Source organism: Branchiostoma lanceolatum, chromosome 5, assembly GCF_035083965.1.
Source record: "Branchiostoma lanceolatum isolate klBraLanc5 chromosome 5, klBraLanc5.hap2, whole genome shotgun sequence".
NCBI classification, from domain to species: Eukaryota; Metazoa; Chordata; class Leptocardii; order Amphioxiformes; family Branchiostomatidae; genus Branchiostoma; species Branchiostoma lanceolatum.
The window spans coordinates 15,043,077-15,066,284 of record NC_089726.1 but is presented as its reverse complement, the minus strand read 5'-3'; the positions used below and the strand labels follow the sequence as shown (position 1 = coordinate 15,066,284).

Below are 23,208 nucleotides of genomic sequence, written 5' to 3'. Positions count from 1 at the left end.
GAGATAGATCTTTAAAGCGGGTGATTAGTACTCACTCGTGCGGTAAAGTTAATTAACAAGGTGACCCAAAATATTCCAGTTTGTTAGGCAGAAGGTGAAAGGAGACTTCTCAAGGCTGTTGGACTCCAATACTTTGTGGGTGAATTTGATCCCTTTTTGGTAAACTCTATTATTTTCTTATACATTTTTCGACACATGTGGTTCTCTCTCCACACCGAGAAAACAATGTGTATCAAAAAGTCGACTGTATGAAAAAGAAGCACCAGCCTGAGAGACAATGAAAATGTAGAAAATTGACGAAAAATTATTCCCAGTATAGTTTTGCCAAACTATTAAAAGATTGTAACTTGATTGCAAGACAATTGTTCAAGATACAACGTACGACAATTTTATTATATTCATTGAACAACAGTTTTAGGAGACCAGACTAGATCTACCATGCTGGCATGTAAATTAACGCATGTGACGTCTTGTTAGGGCAGGTTCCTAGTACATGTGTACCCGCAGACACCAAACACACTTTTACCTTTGACATTCGCAAAGAATTCGAAAGAACTTGTTATCGTGACTACTCTAGTAACCAAGCGTTAGCAATTGCAACAAGATAACACTTTATGGGCATCAGGTATCGTTATACTGAGTGAGAGAAAAGGTATTCTGGTTATTTTCCCAGTGAAAACCTCCCTCCCTCTCACTGACCGATATCAACTAAGTTGTCCGCGGCTAACTACATCCCTATGAAGAAAAATCAGCGCTAGCCTTTTCCCTCTTGCTTTTAATTTGCCGCTTGAAAAGTGCCTGAAGCCCGTGAGGCATACCGTAGCATATCGTTTCATAAAAGATTATTGATAACGAAGCGAGAAACGCCTTAATCTATCTTTTTAGATTTCCGAGGAAGATTTTTTTCCGACAAATTCAACTGTCGTAGGCGCGAGTTTTATTGGTCAGTTGCTCTTTCAGCATAGCCGTAGCAAGTTTGGAGCTCTGTCGTGTTGTTGTGGTTGTATGCTCTGTACGCGTAGACACACATACAACAGAGATACGTATATACGTCTTGTGTAAACATGATTTGCATGAGGGTACTTTACTTAGTACTTTCTGTATTGTAGAATGAGTGAAAACAAGCATGACTTCATTTGATTTCGCAACAATGTTCTTTTTCTTCTTCAATTTAAAACTATATATATCATTCACTGACACGGTAATTTCTGTAGCTCGGCTGAAGTTCAGGAGAGACACAAATAATGGCCTACAAAACCGGTCGAGCAAGTGTTTGGGATATCAGAAAAAATCGAATGCGCACCGCATTTTGTAAGCAAATCTAAACTCATCTAATTCATCCATGGACATCTGACGGTTACTGTCACTTGGTGCTGATGATCTGAACTATATTTTCACAAATCTTAGTTTGCCTGAGGACAATTATTTGTTACCCGTGCTGTTGTTACCCCCTCTCTACTCAAAGGACTTGTCGAACGACCTTTCGTTTACCGTGAATCCTTTGTTTATGGAACACAACACTCTACCTGGGGTCTAAATACGGATTTTTTTTTTAAGCTTCATTTTTGCCAGAAATCAAGCACGTCTGGCATCTTCCTAGGCCGTCTTGAGCATCCACGGTTTGTCGATGGTTTCCTGGTAACTTTTGAATCAACAGAAGGCTTTTTATAGCTTGTTGTATATGGACTTATCTTAGGTCAGGGGTCAAATTATCGGGTTCGGTTGTTGTTGAGGTCACGGCAGGTGGATTGAAATCACAGGCACCGAGAAGACTTGTTTTCCTCATTCCCAACTCTACAGGTGAGTTAGAAATATAGACTTCGTTTTTGAGCATTGCAACTTCCCTTAGGCTACATATGATGTAGAATTTTTTGTGGTAAAAAGCGATTTTTTCCAACTATTAAACCGCAATGATTATAACGTTAATCGTTCGTACATCCTGATTGTTTTGTCTGTGCATGCATTCCTGCCACTTCCTTAAACCTCCTTGCTTGAAGCTATACCATCTCTTGTAAGCTCGAAAATCACTAGTGTTTTGTGATATAAGTAGCACGTTTGTTAACACTGCGTTTTATTCATAATATGTGAAAATGGACAGAAATGTCCTTGACATAACCCATGATGAGGTCGTTAGCAGCAGAATATTAATGACACGAATATTAAACGGACGCCGTACAATAGAAGCCATGAATAATTTGCAACATGTGTGCAACAGGCGTCACCGTCCCAATGTCGCTGGGGAGGGGGGCACACAAAGCTGTCCGACGGGTGTCTTTCTGATATCAGACTACAAAACATTTAAGAGAAATTCAAATATCTGGATTATGCACGACATAAAAAAAAACAGTGTAAAATTTCATCCTAATTTGGTCGCAGCCAAAAAAGGGAAACGTTACGAAGAGCCATGAGCTCCCAAGACAATCTGATACAATGTATCATCGTATCAAACAATTTACCATCGCAAGACCCCCCTCCCCAAAACGTACACAATGGACATCTCACATTACAAGTACAAAACGCCGTCCAGATAACGTTACAACGAGGCATTCCATGCGCATGCGCGCAGCCACCGTTATACACCATATATACGATATGTAAACTTCATCACTGGATAAGATTTTGGAAACGGTCAGACGTTTCAAGTAGCATCCACTACTTTTCGTCAGTGACTGTGAGCAAGATCAGTTGAACAACAGGTTTATAACCACGAACTATGAATTGATATGCAAATAAGGAGAAGACAAATTGGTTCGAACGTGGAGTAAGGGAGGCAATATATGAGAGGATATACAATCCAACCCTCAACAGGAAAGGAGGGCTAAGGGTGGAACTGTCTGGCACTTGGGACATAGCCTTGGGGGCAAACCAGCTTTAGCTCCTATATTAAAACAATAGGAGCTATTATCCCCTTTTACTTCAACCTTGTCTTGAGTTGTCTAATTTACTTTCTATTGGACTATCTAAAAAATTGTCTTCTCCTTATTTGCATATCAATTCATAGTTCGTGGTTATAAACCTGTTGTTCAACTGATCTTGCTCACAGTCACTGACGAAAAGTAGTGGATGCTACTTGAAACGTCTGACCGTTTCCAAAATCTTATCCAGTTGTTTGAGTAATTGCTTTTTTGGTGTATCTTATTACCTGGATGTCTAATCTTCATCGACGTAAACTTCGTCATAGCAGTTTGGGATTCAACACTTTTAGCAGTTGAAACATGCTTCATTTTATCAAGTTTTTATTCATTCTGTTTTTTAGTTTCCAATTACATGCAGCCCCTAGATGTATTTCCGTCAGTATTCTTTACATATACGTATACCAAAAAGAGAAACTTTATCATCACGTAAAAAGCACAGAGAACAGTATACGTTTGCGGCTCTATAATGGTTCACGTAAACCCAATCCCCATATTGACATATTTTTTTTTAACAATTTGTATATCTTTTGATAATATTCGATTTTTTTTTAACAGTGCAATCTCTATCCTTCACAGGTTGTTTTGTTGAAAATATGCGAGGTGATTTGCTAGAAGGTGCCTCACCACAGCCCGTACGATGGAGAAGTTGGATCAAAAGTCCCAAAGTTTTGGGGTTCGCGTCTTCCGCACTCTTTCTCGTACTTGTGAACTACCTTCACTTCGGGGTCATCCTCAAGACGTGGTCTCCACAGAAGCCCCCCGTGGACAGGGACAGCTGCACCTGTTCATGCTGGGATACCATCTTCAAGGGTACATACCAGATGGGAGTCAGCGGTTACAAACACATGTACTTCAACATCACACCACAGGCGTTAAAGATGTGGATCCTGACTGTTTTCACTATTCTGATGGTACATGAATGTATTTGCTACATCATTCGCATCGTTCTGACCAGCAAGCTCAGGCTGTCGATGCTGCTGCTGCTATTCGCTGTCATCCACTCTCACTACTACTCATGGTGGGTGCTGTGGGGGTACTACAACGACGATTTCTATGCGCAGTGGCCGCATCAGATGTTCTTCACCCTGACGGAGCTGGTGTCCACGGTCTTGGTGGTGTGGCAGCTGGACGAAGCCACGCCCCTGTCCCGACGAATGACCCTGGTCATCGCCGACATTGCTCTCCTGCACATCCTAGCCGGGGGAATCGACCAATTTGTTCTCAACGTGATCTTTCAGCGAGGAGAACGCCATCAAGTGCTCAGAGACCTCGCTTTTATGTCGTCTGATATCATATATCTGATCGTAGCGTGTGCAGAGTTAGCGCGCTTATCTTGTGGCAACGGAATGACTTTATCACTTCTGTGGGAATCACTGAAGCGGGATTTGCTGTACTCCGCTCTCCTTATATCGGCTCTGCTTGTGTTCTTATCGTTCCTATGACGTATGTTGCACTTGCTATCTTCGTAACTTCCGTAGAGTTAATCCAGTTGAGCTGTAAAGGAAGACATGTCGGAGTTAGTATTCCGGCTATAGCACGAAGTTTTCGTTATCTGCAATTCCGTGAAGGATTTTATTATACACCATACGGTGTAAAGATATGTGTACGTACATAGATCACTCATAGCATAGTCAGCACTGTGAAGGCCGTTTGTCGTTCATATTTCAGTGAATTCTAACAGAGCTCTCTTCAACCTTATATTGATGAGATCGGTAATAAAATCAAATGACTTGTACAATTTCTGTTGATCATGTTCGCTTTCCTTTCGTCTCATTCTTACGGAACAACCCTTGCCGTAGTATTAAAGTTTAAAAATTCACATTCAATCTATCTTGATTTTGACGTGAACACTACTACTCCTACCTACTTAAAGTCGTTACATAATTATCCAACACATAACGACAAGTTTCTCATTGAATTTTCGGCCTTGTCCGTCGGTTTTCCTCAGGACTTTGCCCCACTTACCTTTCTTAGGGACATGGGCGGGTGGTTAAAGCCTGTATCCAGAAGTCGATACCTGCCGCCGTCCCGGTTCAACGTAGTTTGCACACATAGTATTGTACACATACGCATTTGAACTGTCCGTTGACAAATATGTTCGTTTCTAAACAAGATAACTCTTAGTGAGTGAAAAAAGAAGCGATTTAATTTGCATCACATTCCAATAGTTTTGAACGACCCTTGACACTTCTAAGTCAGAAAAACAAGCGAGAGTCACTGACGAAAGATAGTGGATTCTTCCTCAAACGTCTAACTTTTTTTTTCAAATTTCATCCTGTTGCTTGACTAACTGTCATTTGGCGTATCTTATTTAAGGCCACGTTGATTTCATTACATGAATTACATCCGCGCGCGCATCAAGTTTTGCCCGTTTCCCCCCCAAAAAAAGTTTTGGCCATACCATGTAAATCGTAAGAATCAGGTATGAAATGAACAAAATACATGCTGTGAATTGCAGAAAAAATATTTATCGAAAAACGGATACTAATGTCGTAGAATGTCAAAGTCAATTCTAGTCAAAGAAGAAGTTTTGAAAGAACAAAAATGAAGAATATATATTTCGGTATACCATACTCAGTGTATTTAGTTGTTTTTTTTAATCTTTCCTGACTGGATATCTAACCTTCATCGACGGTTAGAGAAGAGGTTGCGTCAGCAGCTGCACAGTAAAGACTGACCCAAAAAGCTGCTGAGGCAGGACCGGTAGGTGCAATAAGGAAGTTTGCTTAGTTTGTCTGAAGATAAGCGTCTTATTGCACTAACTTAAACATTCTGATACTAGATTTTACCTGGACTAACCTACCAAGTTTTGCCTTTCGTTCCGAAAATTGTCTCGTTGTAACATTAATCTTTGTTGTTGTTGTTTTAGTTTCCTTTCAATACTGTCCCGTATTAATCTTCGAGCATTTTCCAGATTAAGTAAAACAACTGGATAAGGTCTTCACAAAGACAAATTGGTATAGTGTAGATAGAATCTGTTGTGTATCTTGATGTTTAAGCTTCATCGACGTGAATCTTCAAGAAGTTGCGCCGCTTCGGTTTGTTTTGTCTGTCTTATATTTGCGCGGTTTTGTGCGTGTGTCAGGTACGTGTTCCCTTTTCTCTGTTCGTCTCTTGTTGTGTTTTCTTATCTCTTATTTCGTCCTTAGCTTGCCCGAGCGGTGACTCACCGCGGAATGTGTGCCTGACTTTTCCCGGGTCGGAGATCGCTATCCATGCGTCCTGTCCTGTGGTCTCCCCACCGGCACGCCTGGGGCTCACCAAACACCCATGGCGCCGCCCAGGTGTGTCGTCTGCGCCTTGTGTTCTCCCAGCCAGGTGGAACACGTGTCCGGAAGGCAGGGTCCTGGCAAACAATAGCAGTACACCTCGGGTGATGGGGATGGTTGGATGAGTGACTATTCATGTATATATGGTCAAGATAATGGGATAATGAAGGTTTTTCCCCAGCGTCCTTCGGTAGAAAGTGTCAAGCATTGAAAGTGAGACCTTAGACATCAGTTTATGGGAAGTCTTCCTGGCGCAGGGGGGAAAAGTTTACATCAGGTACACGGACCATTCTCAACCTGAACTTCGTTTTCTTGGCAGTAGAAGTGTTTGTGGGCTTCACATATGGCTTCACTTATATGTCTTACACTCTTACCTAGGCACTGTATATTCAGGTATACCATTTTATTGAACAGCCATTCAATGTGCCATTCAAAGTAAAAGTGCAATGTAAGAGTCAAAAATTCTAAAACGCACAACTTTTTGACCCTAGCATACCGACAATATTACTTTCAAGTAGATCTAATGCCAACATTTCATCTTTCACTGATTGCCTGTTATGTTGCGTGCGAAGTATGCCTAACCCTTACCAACTGTGATGAAAGGTCATCTCTGCATCTTTTGTTCTGTGCAATTCCTTCTGCACCATTGCCTCCACAAATATAATCAGCTGTCATATTATAGTGACGCACCTAGCCGCTTTGATGATTGATTGTTGTGGGGAAAAACCATTCCAGAATGATAATTTCATCTCGTTAAAAATGCATGAACTTTTGTTGTAGATTGCCTGTGTGTCTGTTGTATCTGTGCAGTTGTTACTAGTGAGTTACTGGTGCTTGATAATTAGACTGGCAAATGTTCTTTTTGTATCATCTTTAAGATTGCATGATATCAAATATAGGACACTAACACACCATCTCACTACCCACATGAAAACGGAGGTACTGTAATCTGTTGGTGTGTTTGTTGGCGTGTATTCACTTAGTATCCCTAACTCTGCTGCTGGTTTGATGATAATCATAACTTTGAGTTTACATAAAATTCAAAAGTAAATGACGTCATAAATATGCTTTCCATGGAGATATGAAAATGTGTTGATGATACACATGCAGTTAAAATGCTTTCATTTTCCACCCACAATAAAAAAGAAGTGTTCTCAACCATTATCCACCATACATGCAGTATTATCAAAGTGTGTCCAGTTAGTCTAGCATGGAAAAAGTTCCTTATAATTCATGGGAAATGTAACATTTCAAAGGAGCATTGCTTGCTGCTAATGGTGACCTAGTGTTGAACTCATACATCTTTTCTTCAAAGTTTCGAAAGCTACAGTGGAAATGACAGGAAGAAAACCTCATGGGTGCCTTCGGATATGATATGATTTTTATTGCCTTTCTGGTCTTTGGCTTGTGTAGAGACCATTACGTACACCCCTCTGTGCTGAAGACACTATAAGAGACAGTGAACTTAGCAAGAGCCTACTATTATAAATCCTGGAGACTGGAAAGTAAGCCATTACATTAAAACAGTCTGGTAGGGGGCAATGTTTAGAATAAAGGACAGAACATTTGGTTACCATATTAGGTTATTGTTGGAAATGATAAAGTAGACTAACATTAGGTATAAAAAAAACACATCAGAATTGATGCTTGGCAGTGTGTAGTGTTTGGAACAAGGAAGCAAAAGGCATTTGTGATGAAAGATATTTATTGAACTGTACCCTTTTGAATTTTGTGGGATGGAATATCCTCAGCAGTGACTAGAAATAATGTATATTGTAATTAGCACACAGAATTATGTATACTTTTGAATAAAAAGAGCAAAATCATGGCATTTGGGGATCCTGTCCTACAACCAGGTAAACTATGTTTATCCTTAATCAAAATCATTTTATGATGACATTTTTAAAACATTGGCAGTCAGTTTGCATCATTGTTGCTATGATATGAGAAATGTACCAAAGAGGGTTGAGCTAACTATGGTCAAAGTTGAACAAGTTTCATGTAATGACGCCGCTTTGTTGATAACGTTAACTGAAAGTGTAAAAAAGCTCGTACAACTTGACTCAATGTCCAGGCAAGCAACATTGTAATAAAGCCACCAAGGTCATTTCAATGTCAAGGTCATGAGAGGCGTGACCTTCACCTGAAGTAGCATCGCTGGTGTCACGGCCAATTTCAATGAATAATTCAGCCGCTCATTGCCAGTCCTGTGGGAATTGTACTACAAGGCTAACAGATGTTTCTCAGACATTAGAAGATGTTGAGGGATGAAATATTCAGTCTTAGAGAATTAAGTCTGAGACATTATAACAATACTATGGTATACAGCGTTTTGCTTTTCTTTTTGAAATCTTTTTCCTCAATTTTTTTCATATTCCCTTTCCTCCTGATCATCTCTTTTTTTGTAGAAGCCAGAAAAATCATCATAGCTGAACAAAGTAAATATATAATCTAGCTTAAAAACTGAAAACAACATCAGTAAATAGTTTCAATCTTGATAAATCAATTGAAGATCAATTGCACGGATGAAGACGACAGCCAGGTCATTGAAACATCTGCAGAGGAATAAAATAGGATTGTGTACTGACAAAAATTATGTTCTTAAGGAAACATCATCTTCTACATTGTACACAGAACTTGGAAATCAAGAAAACAGGTCAGCCAGTACTCATACTTAGTCATAGAGAATTCCACTCATTTCCTGATTACCTCCCTATTACCACTTGAATATAATGTGATTCTTTAACATCCGATAGATGATCTGTCGCCAAATTGTACTTAAGGTAGAATCTTTACACCATTATCTAAAATGAAATTGCAAGGGCTTGAAAGGGGTCCATAGTTTATGCTTTTACCAAAAGGTTTTTGAGCTGATTCTGTTTTTTGGTCAAGTCCGATTCAATCCAGGCCTGTGCTTTGGAAAAGAACAGTCTGGTTGAAAAGTGGTGGGATTTGGTTCAGCTTGAAACTGATATTTGGGGGAAATTTCACTTATATTTAGGCTTCAAGAAATCCCCTTACACACCCCTCATTGATATGTATATCCCATTATGGCCTTGTACTATACAGGGATGCTGACTGTCTGACCATAATTGAGTATGATTGTCTAGGATCATGATAATTCCATTACTTCACTTTACTTACAATAGAGCAAGTAGAGTACAAGCCTTTAACTCACACCTCAGTTACATTCTGGGAAAATATAGACACTAATGACTCAAGATGAGTCAGACTGAAAGGGTTGAAATAAAGTAAAAATCTATATTTCTGTATCCATACTATGAGATAACCGCAACATTCAAATGAATTGTAGGGAATATCCAATGTAACATTGTTACTGGTAATTTAAAGAAATAATTACATCTAAATAACGTATACAGATATAAGCAAGAAAACCACCTCATATCATCTGTCACAATTTTTTGTGGCTGAAGATCTCAAAACCACAATGTAGTTGGTCTGGCCATAATCAGTTTGGGGAGCAGACAGCTATGAAATATGTATGGAGTTGTGACAAGAAGTATGATTTATGTGATAAGAGAAAACCAGGTCTGATGTTTCAGATAGTACTGGCCATAGTGCCGTGATAACTTGTTTGCTGGCCAAACCTTTGGTATATGGTGGATGTTTGGGGATTGTCTGAAATTACACTGAGCATTAGAGATAGAAAAGAATAATCCCCAAATCAAGGTGGATCGTGTATTAGATGTACCATTCATTAGATACTGTGATATCTTACTAATCTGTCATTATGGAAGGTGATATGCTGCCATGGAAATCAAAGGAAAACCGCTTGCACTTTTTGCCCCCAGCATTACCAGGCTTACGTCAGAGGTTCTCCATTTCATTTCTAATCCTTTCTATGTAGGATTTTGCCTGGAGCATATGAAGAAAATTAGAAACAGGTCTTTTGACATATTGTATATGGTACAGCTAAGTTACACAACTGGAGAAGCCCTATATATACTTCTGACTGGTCACCGCAAACAATACGTAAAGAGAGGAACTGGGTTTTTAAATAGGTGAAGTTGCTTTATCATAGACATAAATGGAGTCAGGGTTACTTGAATAAGACAGAGAGGTTCTGACAATTGTTGGCCCCTCTCTAAGTATTCATGCTCAAACCTATTCAACAGGGAGTCTGTTTATGTCTCTGTGAAACAAGTAGCTGTGTAGTATGACTGTTTGGTTTGAAGACATGTTAATGTTACTAGTAGTGTATCAACTCACATATCTTTTGGGCCCTATATCTCTATTGTCTTATCATTACTTTCCTGCAAGATTTATATCTGAGCAACTCATAGCAGGACTTTGGGCTTTAACAATTCGTTTCTTGGTTCTGTAATTGATGAGAATGTCACAAAAATATAAAAGCACTTCTGACAATTGGAATCTGGATGACTATTTTTCACAGTAGCTGTTTAAAAGTTTTTCACCAAAAGTGATAATACATTGCCTGGACCATATTTGGTGGATGACGACTTTTTGCTTATTGTCATGTTGAAAGGTAGTCAGGAACTATAGAATCAAGCCGCCATGTCGAGCTTTTCTTTTATCTGCCCTTGTAGCTGACCCATTTCGGTAAATAAAGCTAAAAAAAGGAAACGGAAGTATGCAATGACAGGGTGTCAAACATCCAGTCTGTTCTAAGGGACGAACACCTTTGCCCTAGTTTTACCTATGTCAAAGTCAGTGAGTTCCTGATATCAAACTTTACACTTTAAACCAGGCATTTTAATTGTCTGTTTTTTTATTTATTTCAAGATTATAGTAAGTATAAATTGAACCACCTTGGTAGATTTAAATTGTCCTTAGAAAGAACTAGAGGGAATGACCTGGACATTTTTTATAGAAGCTCTGTCAGCAGGTGAGTCACACCAGCTGTACCCACTTACTGTGACTTGAGCTGATTTATAGCTGACATGAGGTCTCCATCCTATGATAGATGACCTGTGTACTTAGGGCAGGTTGGCAGGGAGGGGCAGTGGTCTGACTGTCACACCAGGGGGAGGAGCTTTCAAGTGGTTTTCTAAGGAAGATTTTCCTTCTTTGCTGTCATCTGTCCAAGAAATATCCTTTTAAAGCTCTGGTTTTCCAAGTTGTTTTCGTCAAAGCACCATTCTATGAATTGCCTTTAAGTTAGTGTTTTATTGCTGTATTCAGTGTATGTACTTGTAATGTTGAGTGGTCCGCAACATCAGCTTGCAAAATTGTCTGCCTGGCGTTCCACTATGTACTGTCTTGTTGCAACACTAGGTCACCATTAGCAGCAAGCAATGCTCCTTTGAAATGTTACATTTCCCATGAATTAAGGAACTTTTTCCATGCTAGACTAACTGGACACACTTTGATAATACTGCATGTATGGTGGATAATGGTTGAGAACACTTCTTTTTTATTGTGGATGGAAAATGAAAGTATTTTAACTACATGTGTATCATCAACACATTTTTATATCTCTATGGAAAGCGTATTTCTGACATCATTTACTTTTGAATTTTATGTAAACTCAAAGTTTTGATCTTGCAATTATCATCAAACTAGTATCAGAGTTAGGGAGACTTAAGTGAAGAAGAAAAAGCATCATTCTACCTTCATCTTTATGAAATTGTGGTACACTGTATTCATTATCATAGATACAAAGGTAACATTAATATGTGTCAATATTGATGACTAAAGTTATATATAAATGTAACTGTATTTGTACTGTATGACTGTGCTGTTCATATGAACACTTGTGGTATTCTGTGCCCTTGGCTAAACAGTGATTAATGATTGGCTAACTTTGCTGATAAGGTTTTCCTATTTGCTTGATAATTTCTGTCAATGCTTTCAGAGCAGATTTTATTGAAGGCTTGATTGACAACCACACAAGACTCCATCTGGAAACAGTTCAAAGAAATGGGTGTCAAGAAATCAGTGTCAAGTTCACCAGGCAACTCTTTATCTTGCTTCCCCTTCCTTCCCTATTGTATGTGCTGCTGTCACTCCCCCCCCCCCCTTCCTTGAACTTGAAACAGTGCTGTTGGCCAAACCAAATTAGCCTACAATTGATAAGTCGGAATGCTTACCCCCGATTGTTCTGAAGGGGAAATGTCAGGTACCTGTCAGATTTATCAGGGGGAAGTTTGAGGGAGTGGGGCCTGTGTCATTTATAGACGTCCCCTCTCACCAAAGTAAACAGGCTAACACCAGACAAAACACAGATTACACATGGCAAACTTTGAACAAGTGCCAACCTACGGAGGAAGCTGATGTTGACTTGAAGCTGCGATAAGATATGGCAGGCATGATGGTCCTGGTCGACTAGAGGTCAGCGCGGCCCTCTCCTGTTGCCAGGTACGCAACCAATTTTGATTCAAAACACCGCATGTGAAGTTTCAAAACATCCATTTCGCATACCTCCGCAGTGATTCTGTTCCAGAGGAAACATGCTCAAATTGATTTCTCACATCTGACTGGCCAGAATGGATGGTGTTAACATATGAAAAACAGTTTGGCCGAAGCCTTAGTTTTCCAAATTGTTGATAGTGATTCATTGACACAGAAAGATTTGCGAGTTTCTATCCTGATTTTGTCTTTTGTTGTAGTTTTGAACATTTTTCAAATCACCTATTAACCTTTAGCCTGCTAATTTAGCCATTTGGCAATAATTTTGTATTGCTACTGGGGTTAGGCAGCAGGGAGAAGGTTAAACACGGGAAGGAACTGGCATGTTTAATGACTTGCTTGGCATGTGCACCTGTAAAAAATGTTGCCATTAAAAAAAGAGTTGTATGGTGTCACCATCAATCTCATTTAACAATGCATTTCTAGCAAGTGTTTAGCAAAGAATGATTAAACCTTGACCACCTTTCATATTGCACAGAAAGGTCACCTCTGCACCACTGCTGTTGATCCAGGTGTACAGCATCAATGACATGTTTCTCAGGTATCCTTGCACCACAGTGATAGAGCAAATAAATGAAGGACAGTCAATATTTTTGGACTGTTGGATAAAACTACTATCTTCTCAGTAGGAAAAGTGGTGTAAGTACAGCCTTGTTGTGTTTTTCTTGTATTTTTTTTATACCATTACGGTTTCTCAGGTAAACAACTTTCCTTTATCAAGAAAAAATTCCAAACTTTTATATAGCACACTATCAGAGTCCCATCAAGTTGAGCACTTAATTTCAAAATACCTAGCTTTATAAAGTGGTACTATTGCGGTATCAAGTACTGAACCCCATGCCTTGTTTGTCAAGTCACTGTAAGATTGATCAACTTTCAATTTAGAGTTGTCCTCACTGGAAATAGCTTTAAAGACAAGTAACTTTTCTTCAGGAGATAACTGGATTCATAGCTTGCCTTCTCACTTCCACATGCCATAAACAAGACCAGCTGTTCTTGGTTACAGACACATGTAACGTTACATGTCAGTGGGGAAAAGGTGAAAGTCTCTGCACTGATAAAACTTCTTCTTCAACAAATTGGAAGCATGGCAAGACATTCACTAGTTTAGCAGCAAGGCCATGGTATAAAAAAGCTTAATTTCACAAAGGTATAGAACAGGACTGTAACTAGCTCATCACTTTTCATTAGTCGTAAAATTTATGTGATTTATGTAATGTTTAATCATCAACCATTTAGCGGAGGACTATTAGACTTCTACCCACACAAACGTCATTCGTGGACCATCCCATTCTCCTCTGACATCCCCATCACAACGGTAATAATGGTCCCTCCCTCTGATGCATCACACCAATGGGAGAAGGACCCTTTGGAAAAGGAGAGGGATCCTCACTGGCTGGAGATAAAAAGATAATGTTAACACGAGCTCCCATTCCCAAGTTCAAGAATGGCACTTTCCATACATTCCCCTCCTTAGAGACCCCTCTGGGACATTGGTTGCCGGGAGCTCCATGGAGATGTATTGATTCTTCAGTCGTTACGTTTGAAAGATGACTCTAGAACGGGAAGGATTTGCATCTGCCCACACAAAACCTTGAGGAATCGTGACCATTAAATTTGGAGGGGCCAAGGTGGTATTTACCTCAAGCAGCTACGTATACATATCAGTTCTCCTGAATTCGCAATATCAATATCAATACCTGCTATCATGTTTTCTTCTCATAGTATTTTTCACAGGTTTGACTGGTGTGTCTATAGAGTTAGAACAGGAAGATGTGGCGACTGGAGCCAAGCCAGAAATTTGTGGTTCCCACAGCCCAAAATAACACAGGAAGCTGGGGAGGCCTTAGTTATCTCATAACTCACTTCCTTACAGTTTCCTTTGATCTCCCAGTGGTGTCTTTGGCCAACAGACAGCATCCTTCCTAACAATCTGCTTACCTTGGCTCCTAGCTGTATGGTACTGATGGGAGAAATATTAAAGATATGATGTTGTCACATCTAAAGACAGATAGGACTATTTCTTATTGTAAGCCAGATCAAGTGTACCGTATTATATCATGGTTCTTAATATAACTGCCTTTGAGCTGAAAATAGAGGCTGTCATTCTACCTGTCAACTCAAACTGTAGATAGTACATTGTATATGCCTAAAATAGAAGATATCAATACCACCTTTCAACTACACCTTGCTGTAAGCAAGGACGCTATATAATGTCTTTTGTGTAAGGTATTACTATCAGATGTTGCGAAAACGTGAGGTGACGTTATAGGCAGGTGGAGTTCAAGGTAATTTCTTCAAGTGCTTTTGTGTCTGATAACGACCTTTTAGAATCATATAGGACCATTCTTTGGCCATAATCAATTATCATGATAGTAGCATTATGGGAAAATACAATTTTCTAGTCCAGTATCTGACATTAATTGAATCGTAAGAGAATTATCATAATCATGAAGGACTGCATAAGCTGTGTGTAGCAGCTTCCATAGATTTGCTCATATAGCAGTCCTGGCTAACACCTTTGTGAATGGGGACAGTTTAGCTTGCCCATTCATTGATTCCATTCATACTGAATGTGCTGAATGGACCACCAACTATTGGGGTTAATGGGGAGTGAATGGGGTGGACTGTCAGTCATATAGGTGTACCAGGAAAGCAGGCATCCAGTCTACTGAACATTGCTGAGTTGCTATTCTGCTGCAAGGGGCACCCCATTGGGTGATACAGTGGTACCATGTATGTATGCGTAGTAAGGAAACGACCGTCTGTGGCTATACAGAATGTAAGATGAGGACATTTTCATAACCTTATAGCTTGCCAGTCCCAAGATAAAATCCTAGGGATTGCGGAAAAAGCTGGCCCTGTCTACCTGGCCTGTCTACCCTGGCTGTCTACCTTTTTTGTGCCCCAAGGGTATGCATGGGGGTTTGGGCTTTAATGGAATTTCCTTGAGGAAAAACTGGGTCAATGTGATTCCAGATGTGTGTGAGCTGGATGGAAACAATGCCAATTGGGTTGGGGCGGGGGTGTGGGTGAAGCTGGTAAAGCAATTCCACCAAGACTGGAAAAAAAAGTTCCAAGTACATGTATACAATAAAATGTTCCTGAAATGTTAAACAAAATTGAAGTAGAAAGTAATACAGGGAAGCAAATGAAACTGGTAGGATGAGCCAGACAACAATACATGTAGGACCTTTGTTTGTCACAACAGCTAAATTCACAACAGATGTCTGACACTCCTGGGGGTTACTGTAGCTCAGAAACTACGAAATCTTTAGCAGCTGCTGCTCCCGCAAACCATCCTATCAGGTTTCTTTGTTTATCCTGTACCCCATCACACCTCTTCTATCTAGTGTAACAATCCTAGTACATTTTATTGTACACTTAGATGTTTGTTTATCAATAATAGATTTTCTTCCAGTGTTGGTGGAGTTGCTCATAACTGTCCCTATCCTCCAACAGTATGAGCCAGCCCACCCACAGCTGGGATTGCCACTGACCCAGGTTTTCCTCAAGAAAATTCGAACAGATGCAAAACCCCCATGCATGCCCTTGGGGTCCAAAAAGGGTAGATAGCCAGGGTAGACAGGCCAGGTAGACAGGGCCAGCTTTTTCCGCAAACCCAAAATCCTACACCTGCCTCTAGACTCTCTTCAAAGGAGACCACAACGCTAAGCCTACTTCTCTTCATCAAGCCATCTAGTATAAGAGTCTCCAAAATCACACATTTTTTTGTATTGTTTGAGAAACTATAAATTGGCACAAAAGAATGCCACATGTTCTTCTGCAAATTCCGTAATCTTAATAGCTGTGATACTTTAAGTACACCTGCTTGTACAACCACCTTGCAAGTCCTACTGTTCTTCACTGTTCTTATCTCAGAAATTATCTGCATCTTCCCCCTTCCGGCCAACACTTGGACCGGTCCATAAAAGATGAGTTGTCTCAGTGGTTGCTGGGAGTGATCAATACAGAGGGTGCAAGGCGAAAGTCAGGTAAATGTCTGGGGGCTATTTTTAGCCAGGCGCTTGTCATGTGCTCCGGTAAGACGTCAATGTGTGGGCGGATGTGGTTCAGAGAGCCATCACTCTGGGCTCTCCTCTACAAGTGTCGGAGCTGGAGGGCCCAGCATGCTTTAGCTGGAATTAACTGTGAGCGGAATCAATGTGATGTGCTGAATTGGTGGAGGAGAGATATTGCTCCGAAAGGGAAAAGCAAGGGGATTTGGAATGAAAGAAAAAAGGAGGTATCTCGAATCAAATACTCACTCTTGAATCAAATACAGGGTTGGGGAAATAAATGAGTGTAGTTTTGGCCTTTTCATCTTCAAGGTTATGATAGAAATCTACTACCAGTAGCACATATTTCTACTCATTGAATACGAACAAAATTGTTTCAATTTGAGACAAATGTCCTTTTACAAACGAGCCACATACTGACTGACCAAAGAGGCACGGTGTGTGACTAAACACACACACTGGTAGAATGATGTCATTGTTTGCATTATGACCAATCTCTGTAGTTAAACAGACAAAAAATGGACATGTTTACATTGCTACAGTCAGATTGGAAAAACAAATAGCAAATGCTATAGTTGCATCTTCTGATATCAGTTCATCAGATTAGTAGTCAGACCTAGATTTTGGACATTAACCTGTTCAAGGGTGTGAAAGGGGTCTATGGGCATCCATCATCTTTAGGAAAAATTCCAAATATATACCAGAAACAGATATCTTTAACTTTCCTAGTCATAAGAAAATGAGATTCATTCCAAGAATTGGTTATAAAACCACAAACACTGGGAAAAATCTGTACAATTTACAAAAGCTAGTAAGTTCTAGACTCATGCTAACCCCCATTCACAACTTTCCACAGGTGCCTCTTGGGTTATGTAAAGTGGTAGGGCCAGATTGTATTCAGTATTGGAAACAGGATCAGATTTCAATGGTTGGACTTGTTTGACAATGTGAACTGATACTTTACTTCCCTGTATTCAAGTGCTTTTTTTTTTACATCTAGCTATTGGTGCTAGAAAAAATGTACTGGGGAAATGCAGTTGAATTGTTCTTTGGTGTTTTGGCACCGCAACCCCACTTTAAATTCAATATATAGATTTTCACAAGCATGTTTATTTGTCAGAACACAGCAAAGACTAAACAATATCCAGTCCTTCTCACAGTACATGTATAGGTGTTGTTGCCTGCTTTATCCGAAATAAATCTGAATTTGTGTGAGTCTTCCTTCACCCCTCCACTACCTTGACCTCTATCTACATTCTTGCGTACCTTTTATTTTCTTCACCTAAGCCCTAGTTTTCCGTTTAGAAGCCAAACAAGCCAATTAATAACTGAATTTGCTGGCACCTAAATGGATAGTTTAATATTTAACCTCCCCCCACAGTCAGGGTATTGTACATAACTAGACGTCTTGGATAGATCTTATAAACAGGATTTTAGGACATCTTGCTTGACTCTGGTTAAGTCACCAGCTTATGGAAATTCTGTGTCATCTTTATGACAGATGACGTAATTTCGGAGTAAAAGGAATCGTGACAATGTAACATCCTGTCTTGAGCTCATTCCTAGGTTTGCTGTATTACTCAGTCTGGTTAGTCACTTATCCACCTTGTTGACTGAACTGACCAATCAGAAGCCTCCACAGGTGACCCCACGACCTCCCCGCGACCTGTGCATTGTGATGTCACCAGGCGTGTTTACCTGTCAAGAGCCCCCCACTGAGCCCAGGCATAATGGGGCCGGAAAACTTAACATGTCATGGCGGCAAAGGCAAACAAAGCCGGGAAAACAATCTGTGCGATCCGATCACCTGTGATCAGTGGGCGTCTGAAAGGCACTGATGTCAGGCCCGATCAGTGACAATACCGATCCAACAATTCTATTCACCAAGTCCGTGTAGCACCGGGCGGGCAGTGAATGGAAGGGAAAACATTGCCATTCTTTCGATCTTTGTGGGAACGGACTTTGCGGGTGACCCATACTTGGCATGGTCGCAACAAAAGAGGCTGATTTTGAAAGCCAACACCTCTCTTACATTCAACCGCACACAAGTCTTGTGGTAGGTGGCCTGGAAAGACCACCTAAAACCTCTCACACACCATATTAACAACCAGGAGCCGGATGTAGTAGATTTCTCTTCATATAAAACTTTATTTACATTAGGGACCTTCCTGTTCATAATACACAGTGACATTGTACATATTTTACAATATACAGAGGAAAAAGAATTTGATCCCTTGGAAAAATATTGCCACATTTATACCAGATGGTTTTGGCAGGAAAACCAAGATGAGGTCAGAATTTTTTTCGCTCCTCTTACAAGAAGCACCTTAACTCACCATTATGTAGTATGACTATGAGGAAAAGTTGACAAGGATGTCATATATAGGGGGAAAGGGTCCCCGCTCCTGAGATAGAAAGGCACTTTTGTTTCAGGGGAAAAGAAAAATAGCGATATACATACATGACTTTTAAAATGGCTGACGACAATTATCGCCCTACATTTATATGGTCCACTGATAAATTCTACCCTTCTGCTGCTTGACAACAGTATCCACATTCATTCTCTCTTATAATATTTTCTTTCATGTCCCGACATTTCTACATCTGTAGAGTCCTATTCTGGACATCTAACAGAAAATACTAAACTGGGTTGTTAAAATGCAGCAATCTAGAGTCCTAACTGCAGACAAAGTGATGATTCCACCACTGTCCATGTCTTCGCTACAAAGTGATTCGAGTCCGGCTCCCGAGAGCCTAGCTGTGGAGCGGTGTTATGGTCGGTGTCGCTGTGAACTGCATTTTTGGCACATTGTCACACTGGCAATTTGTACAATGGTGGCTGTGCTCCAACATACGCTCGAAGTCCAGCAACTGGCCCATGAAGTTGAAATTCGGCGAAATGTTCGACTTTCTCTGCTTGACGTAGTCGTAAGCGTCGTTCAGTGACAAGTTCAGTTTCTGCATGAGGTACGCCACGGTGACCGTTACGGAGCGACTGACGCCGGCCAGGCAATGGACGAGCACCGCTGTCTTCTTCTGGCGTGCTTCCTCTGTAAAACATGAATGGAAGACATGTCTTTAGTGATGGCGTAATCACCTATGAGTTTTTCATTCAGAAAAAAGGACTAAACCCATTCACAGTTGAGGGCAGACCATTCTCAATAAGAGGTTGCCATCTCCTTAATTGAAGAATAATGTGATGACGCACTTGTGTATTACTTATGCAGCAGCAATTCATTACCATGCCCATTGCTAATAAAACTGTGACAACATGAGATATATTACTAAGTATGAAATATTTACATCCCTACTATGCTTATCCCTGCACGTACAATATTTTGCATCATTTCAACTTAATTTAATTCTTTAAATATTATCTTATTCATACAGATGTCATACAAATAAAACCCTTCAACACAAGCTTGGCACAGTTTCACCCTAAAATCATACGTTGTTACAAAAGCGGCAGTGTAAAATTTAGAACAGTTTTTGTTGTGTCTTTGTGTGCTCACGATCGGATCGAATATTTTCCATTAAAACTGCTCGCCTATCGTAAATACGCCAGCCCGGAAATTCAATGGAGAGGCCGGAGATTGGGCGCGAAGGAGATTTGTTGTGAATGGGGCCCCGCATTGATATGAAAATCGTTTCTACACACACGGCCCGGGTCGCCCGGCCCCGCTGAGTAAAGCGCATCAGTGCGTGCCAGGAATACCAAAACCCGCCTGCCCCACAAAACCTGCTCCAAATCTGTCTCCGTTTGGGGCTTGCCTGTGCGGAAATGATGCAGTTTGGGGAGCCTGGGGTCACGGACAAGGGCTGGCATCAACATCTGGAACCTGTGTCGGCTGGCAGGGGGAAGGTGGGCGAGCAGTTATCGGGTTTCCCCTATTACACACATCCGCGCGCCTGATGGCTTCAGGCCCGCCGGAAATTAGACGCGGGGCACCTCCGGAGCAGGGGCTCCCTATGCATACCAAACACACGGGAAGAAACACTGCCTGGCACGGTCAAAACAACGGGATAAACACTGGGGAAAACGAGAGAACCCAGAAGCACCCCTAAAACACATTCATCCCCGTCTGTAGTACAGAGCCATGGGGAGAGAATCCCCACAGCATACAGGAATTCAGGCAACCGGGGAATGGCTGACTTTCAGGCCAGGAAAAGGATTTTGGCAGGAAAATCTGTGGAGCCCTGCCAAAACTATAAAGCCATGTGGACGTGTTTAGACTCGCTGATGAACTCTTGACGGGTCGGAGCTGCTTGGGAGGAGGGGCACTTTCTAAGGTTTCAAAGGAAAATATTTCTCGAGTAAATAGAGGTAAAGTCGGAGGGATATTGCAGGGCCACCTGTACACACCTGGTCCGGGCAGATGTGGCCTGTCAGAGAGTGTAAATAATGACACATCCTCTGTGTACTTCGTTTCCAAGCTGCGGGTTCAAAACTTCCTCTTGTGAGGTAATTTTGAAATAAAGATTTACGTGAAACACACTACTTATTCCTCAACTTCTGTGGCAAGCTTGTGGGTAAGGGACAGTTGAAACGATGAAAAAATGTATGATAATTTTGAAGACAACTTACCGATGAAGGATATGGCATCAGGAAAGAACTGGGAGAGGTTCTGGCTCCAGTGGTCTGAGATGGGGATCTGCTTGTACGTGAAGGTCTCGGATCCCTCGAATTTGTTGGGCAAGTTGGGGGTGACGTTGAGGATATGTGTGATGCCGTACTTTCTCAGACTGTCCAGGTTGGCGGCGTCCTTCGCCGTGCCGAGGTAGAGGTAGGGGAGGATCTGGACGGGGTAGGCGTCCAGGGGAGGCGAGTCGCTGTCCGAGGAGTCGCTGCAGATGTCCGAGCCCTCCGAGCTGGACGACGAGTCGCTGCTGCTGCACAGGTCGCTGCTGATCCGGAGGCCCCCGAGCCCGAAGATCGGCGGCAAGTCGCCGCGACTGCTGTCCGCCGAACTCTCCAGCGTGGACTCGCACAGCTCTGGGTAGTCGGCGTGGAACTGGTTAAACCCTCCTGTAGTAAACACACAAGATTTCAAAATACGTTAGAACTTGCAACCTGTAATTTTTGCTCAAGAGGCACCATAATTTGTGGATACCCGTATACACTTGCAAATTTCAAACAGGTGAGAAACGTTCACTACGAGATTGCGGGGCCTAAAACACATTTCTATAAACTATAAACACAACTTTCCCTTGGAAAAATGTAGCCCGCGTAAATGGTCACCTAAATAATCGGAACAAAATCTACAGAATCTTACTGTATCAAACAGAAAACATGACAGCACACCAAGCGTTCAAATAGTTGACATACAACGGTAGAAAACCGAAGCGAGTAAAGGGGCGTACCTTGTAGGTAGTACGCTCTGCAGCCGTCCTCCTGCAACTTTTTCATCAGGAGGTTTATGGTCTGGCTCGTGCACCCTGAATCCGTCGATGCCTCGTCGTACAAAATAATAAAGTCCTCCTGACATCTACGGTTGAACCTCTCCTTGCCGACATCGCTGAGGATCAGGGTATTGATTGAACAGTTCCCCTTTTTGAGGCGCTTCAACATGAGCGAGGGAATGACAACATTAATGGCGCCCTCGATGTGCGAGGCGGCGTAGTCTTCGCAAGCCCTGCAGTCCAACTGCAGCACGTCCATGTCCTGTGTCAGATGGTCGTACAACCAGTCCACAGATTTCGTATTCGGCTCCGTCATTTTTGTTACTGTCCGAAGTATTGTCTCCTCTTGGATTGGAATCTTGACGGGTTTCTCTCTCCGTTTGGAGAGTGCCTTCTCTTGCTGGTAAAATGTGATGGAATGTCTTGCTTGAGACGCGAATCGGCGGTAGCACTGTCCCGCTCTGGCCGGCGAAATTCACCGCTGTTTCGTCGATAAGATCCTCGGTGTCGCCTTGATCTTCCTTGCCGATGTGCCTGGTAGGTCTTCCCGGTAAGGATTGGCTAGTTCACCCGGTAGCAACGACGGGAATCGTCGAGAAATGCGGCTGTGCTTCTCTAATGCCCGCTTCACATCTGACAACACACACACTCTCTCTCACCGAACCCACTCACTTCCATATACAGCACAAACAATACATACTCCTTCTTTTAGACAGCCAATCAGCGAGCTGCTTTCCATTATCGTCATCGCCGTTGCCATAGTGACTAATAACCTCATCTTCTATTGTGTCCATTGACGTTTACGGGGCCCGCCTCCGGATTTGGCCGGCAGAAAATAATGCCCGGTTGCCATCACCATAATTTGGGCTGTACAAATATATCGGATGATAACTTCTTCTCGGCATTGAATACACATACGCAGGTCGCGATATGGTTTATCGACGTGTTTTCAGAGTAGTTTTCTGAGGGATTAATTATGCTTTTTGTCATTATCGATAATTGGTTTAACCTCGCATGTTTTGGAAATTAAGGAGACGTACTTTGATATGATGATCCAATCTTAGCATATTTTTGGAGGGGAAATTGAGCCTGTAATATTCGGGGAAATTATGTGCAGCCCAGAAAACGGCACAATACCATTTTGATTCACAATATCTGCATGGAGACAAATCATGAATGGATAACAATGATTGGTGATGAATAAACCAACGATAA

General features: G+C 41.4%; 1 protein-coding gene and 1 long non-coding RNA gene across 2 annotated transcripts; one reads left to right on the top strand and one right to left on the bottom strand.

Moving 5' to 3' along the window:
- Nucleotides 1-408: 408 nt before the first annotated feature.
- LOC136435389 (uncharacterized) lies at nucleotides 409-4,653 on the top strand. The gene is made up of 2 exons (XR_010755833.1): nucleotides 409-1,800; nucleotides 3,492-4,653. It is a non-coding gene; the product is annotated as an uncharacterized lncRNA (long non-coding RNA).
- A 14,061-nt stretch (nucleotides 4,654-18,714) lies between these two features.
- Nucleotides 18,715-22,639, bottom strand: LOC136435388 (dual specificity protein phosphatase 7-like). The gene is made up of 3 exons (XM_066428855.1): nucleotides 21,955-22,639; nucleotides 21,179-21,619; nucleotides 18,715-19,643 (listed from the first exon to the last, which is right to left on the bottom strand). The coding sequence occupies exons 1-3, from the start codon at nucleotides 22,307-22,309 to the stop codon at nucleotides 19,348-19,350; spliced, it is 1,092 nt and encodes a 363-aa protein (XP_066284952.1). The 5' UTR covers nucleotides 22,310-22,639; the 3' UTR covers nucleotides 18,715-19,347.
- Between the last annotated feature and the right edge of the window lie 569 nt (nucleotides 22,640-23,208).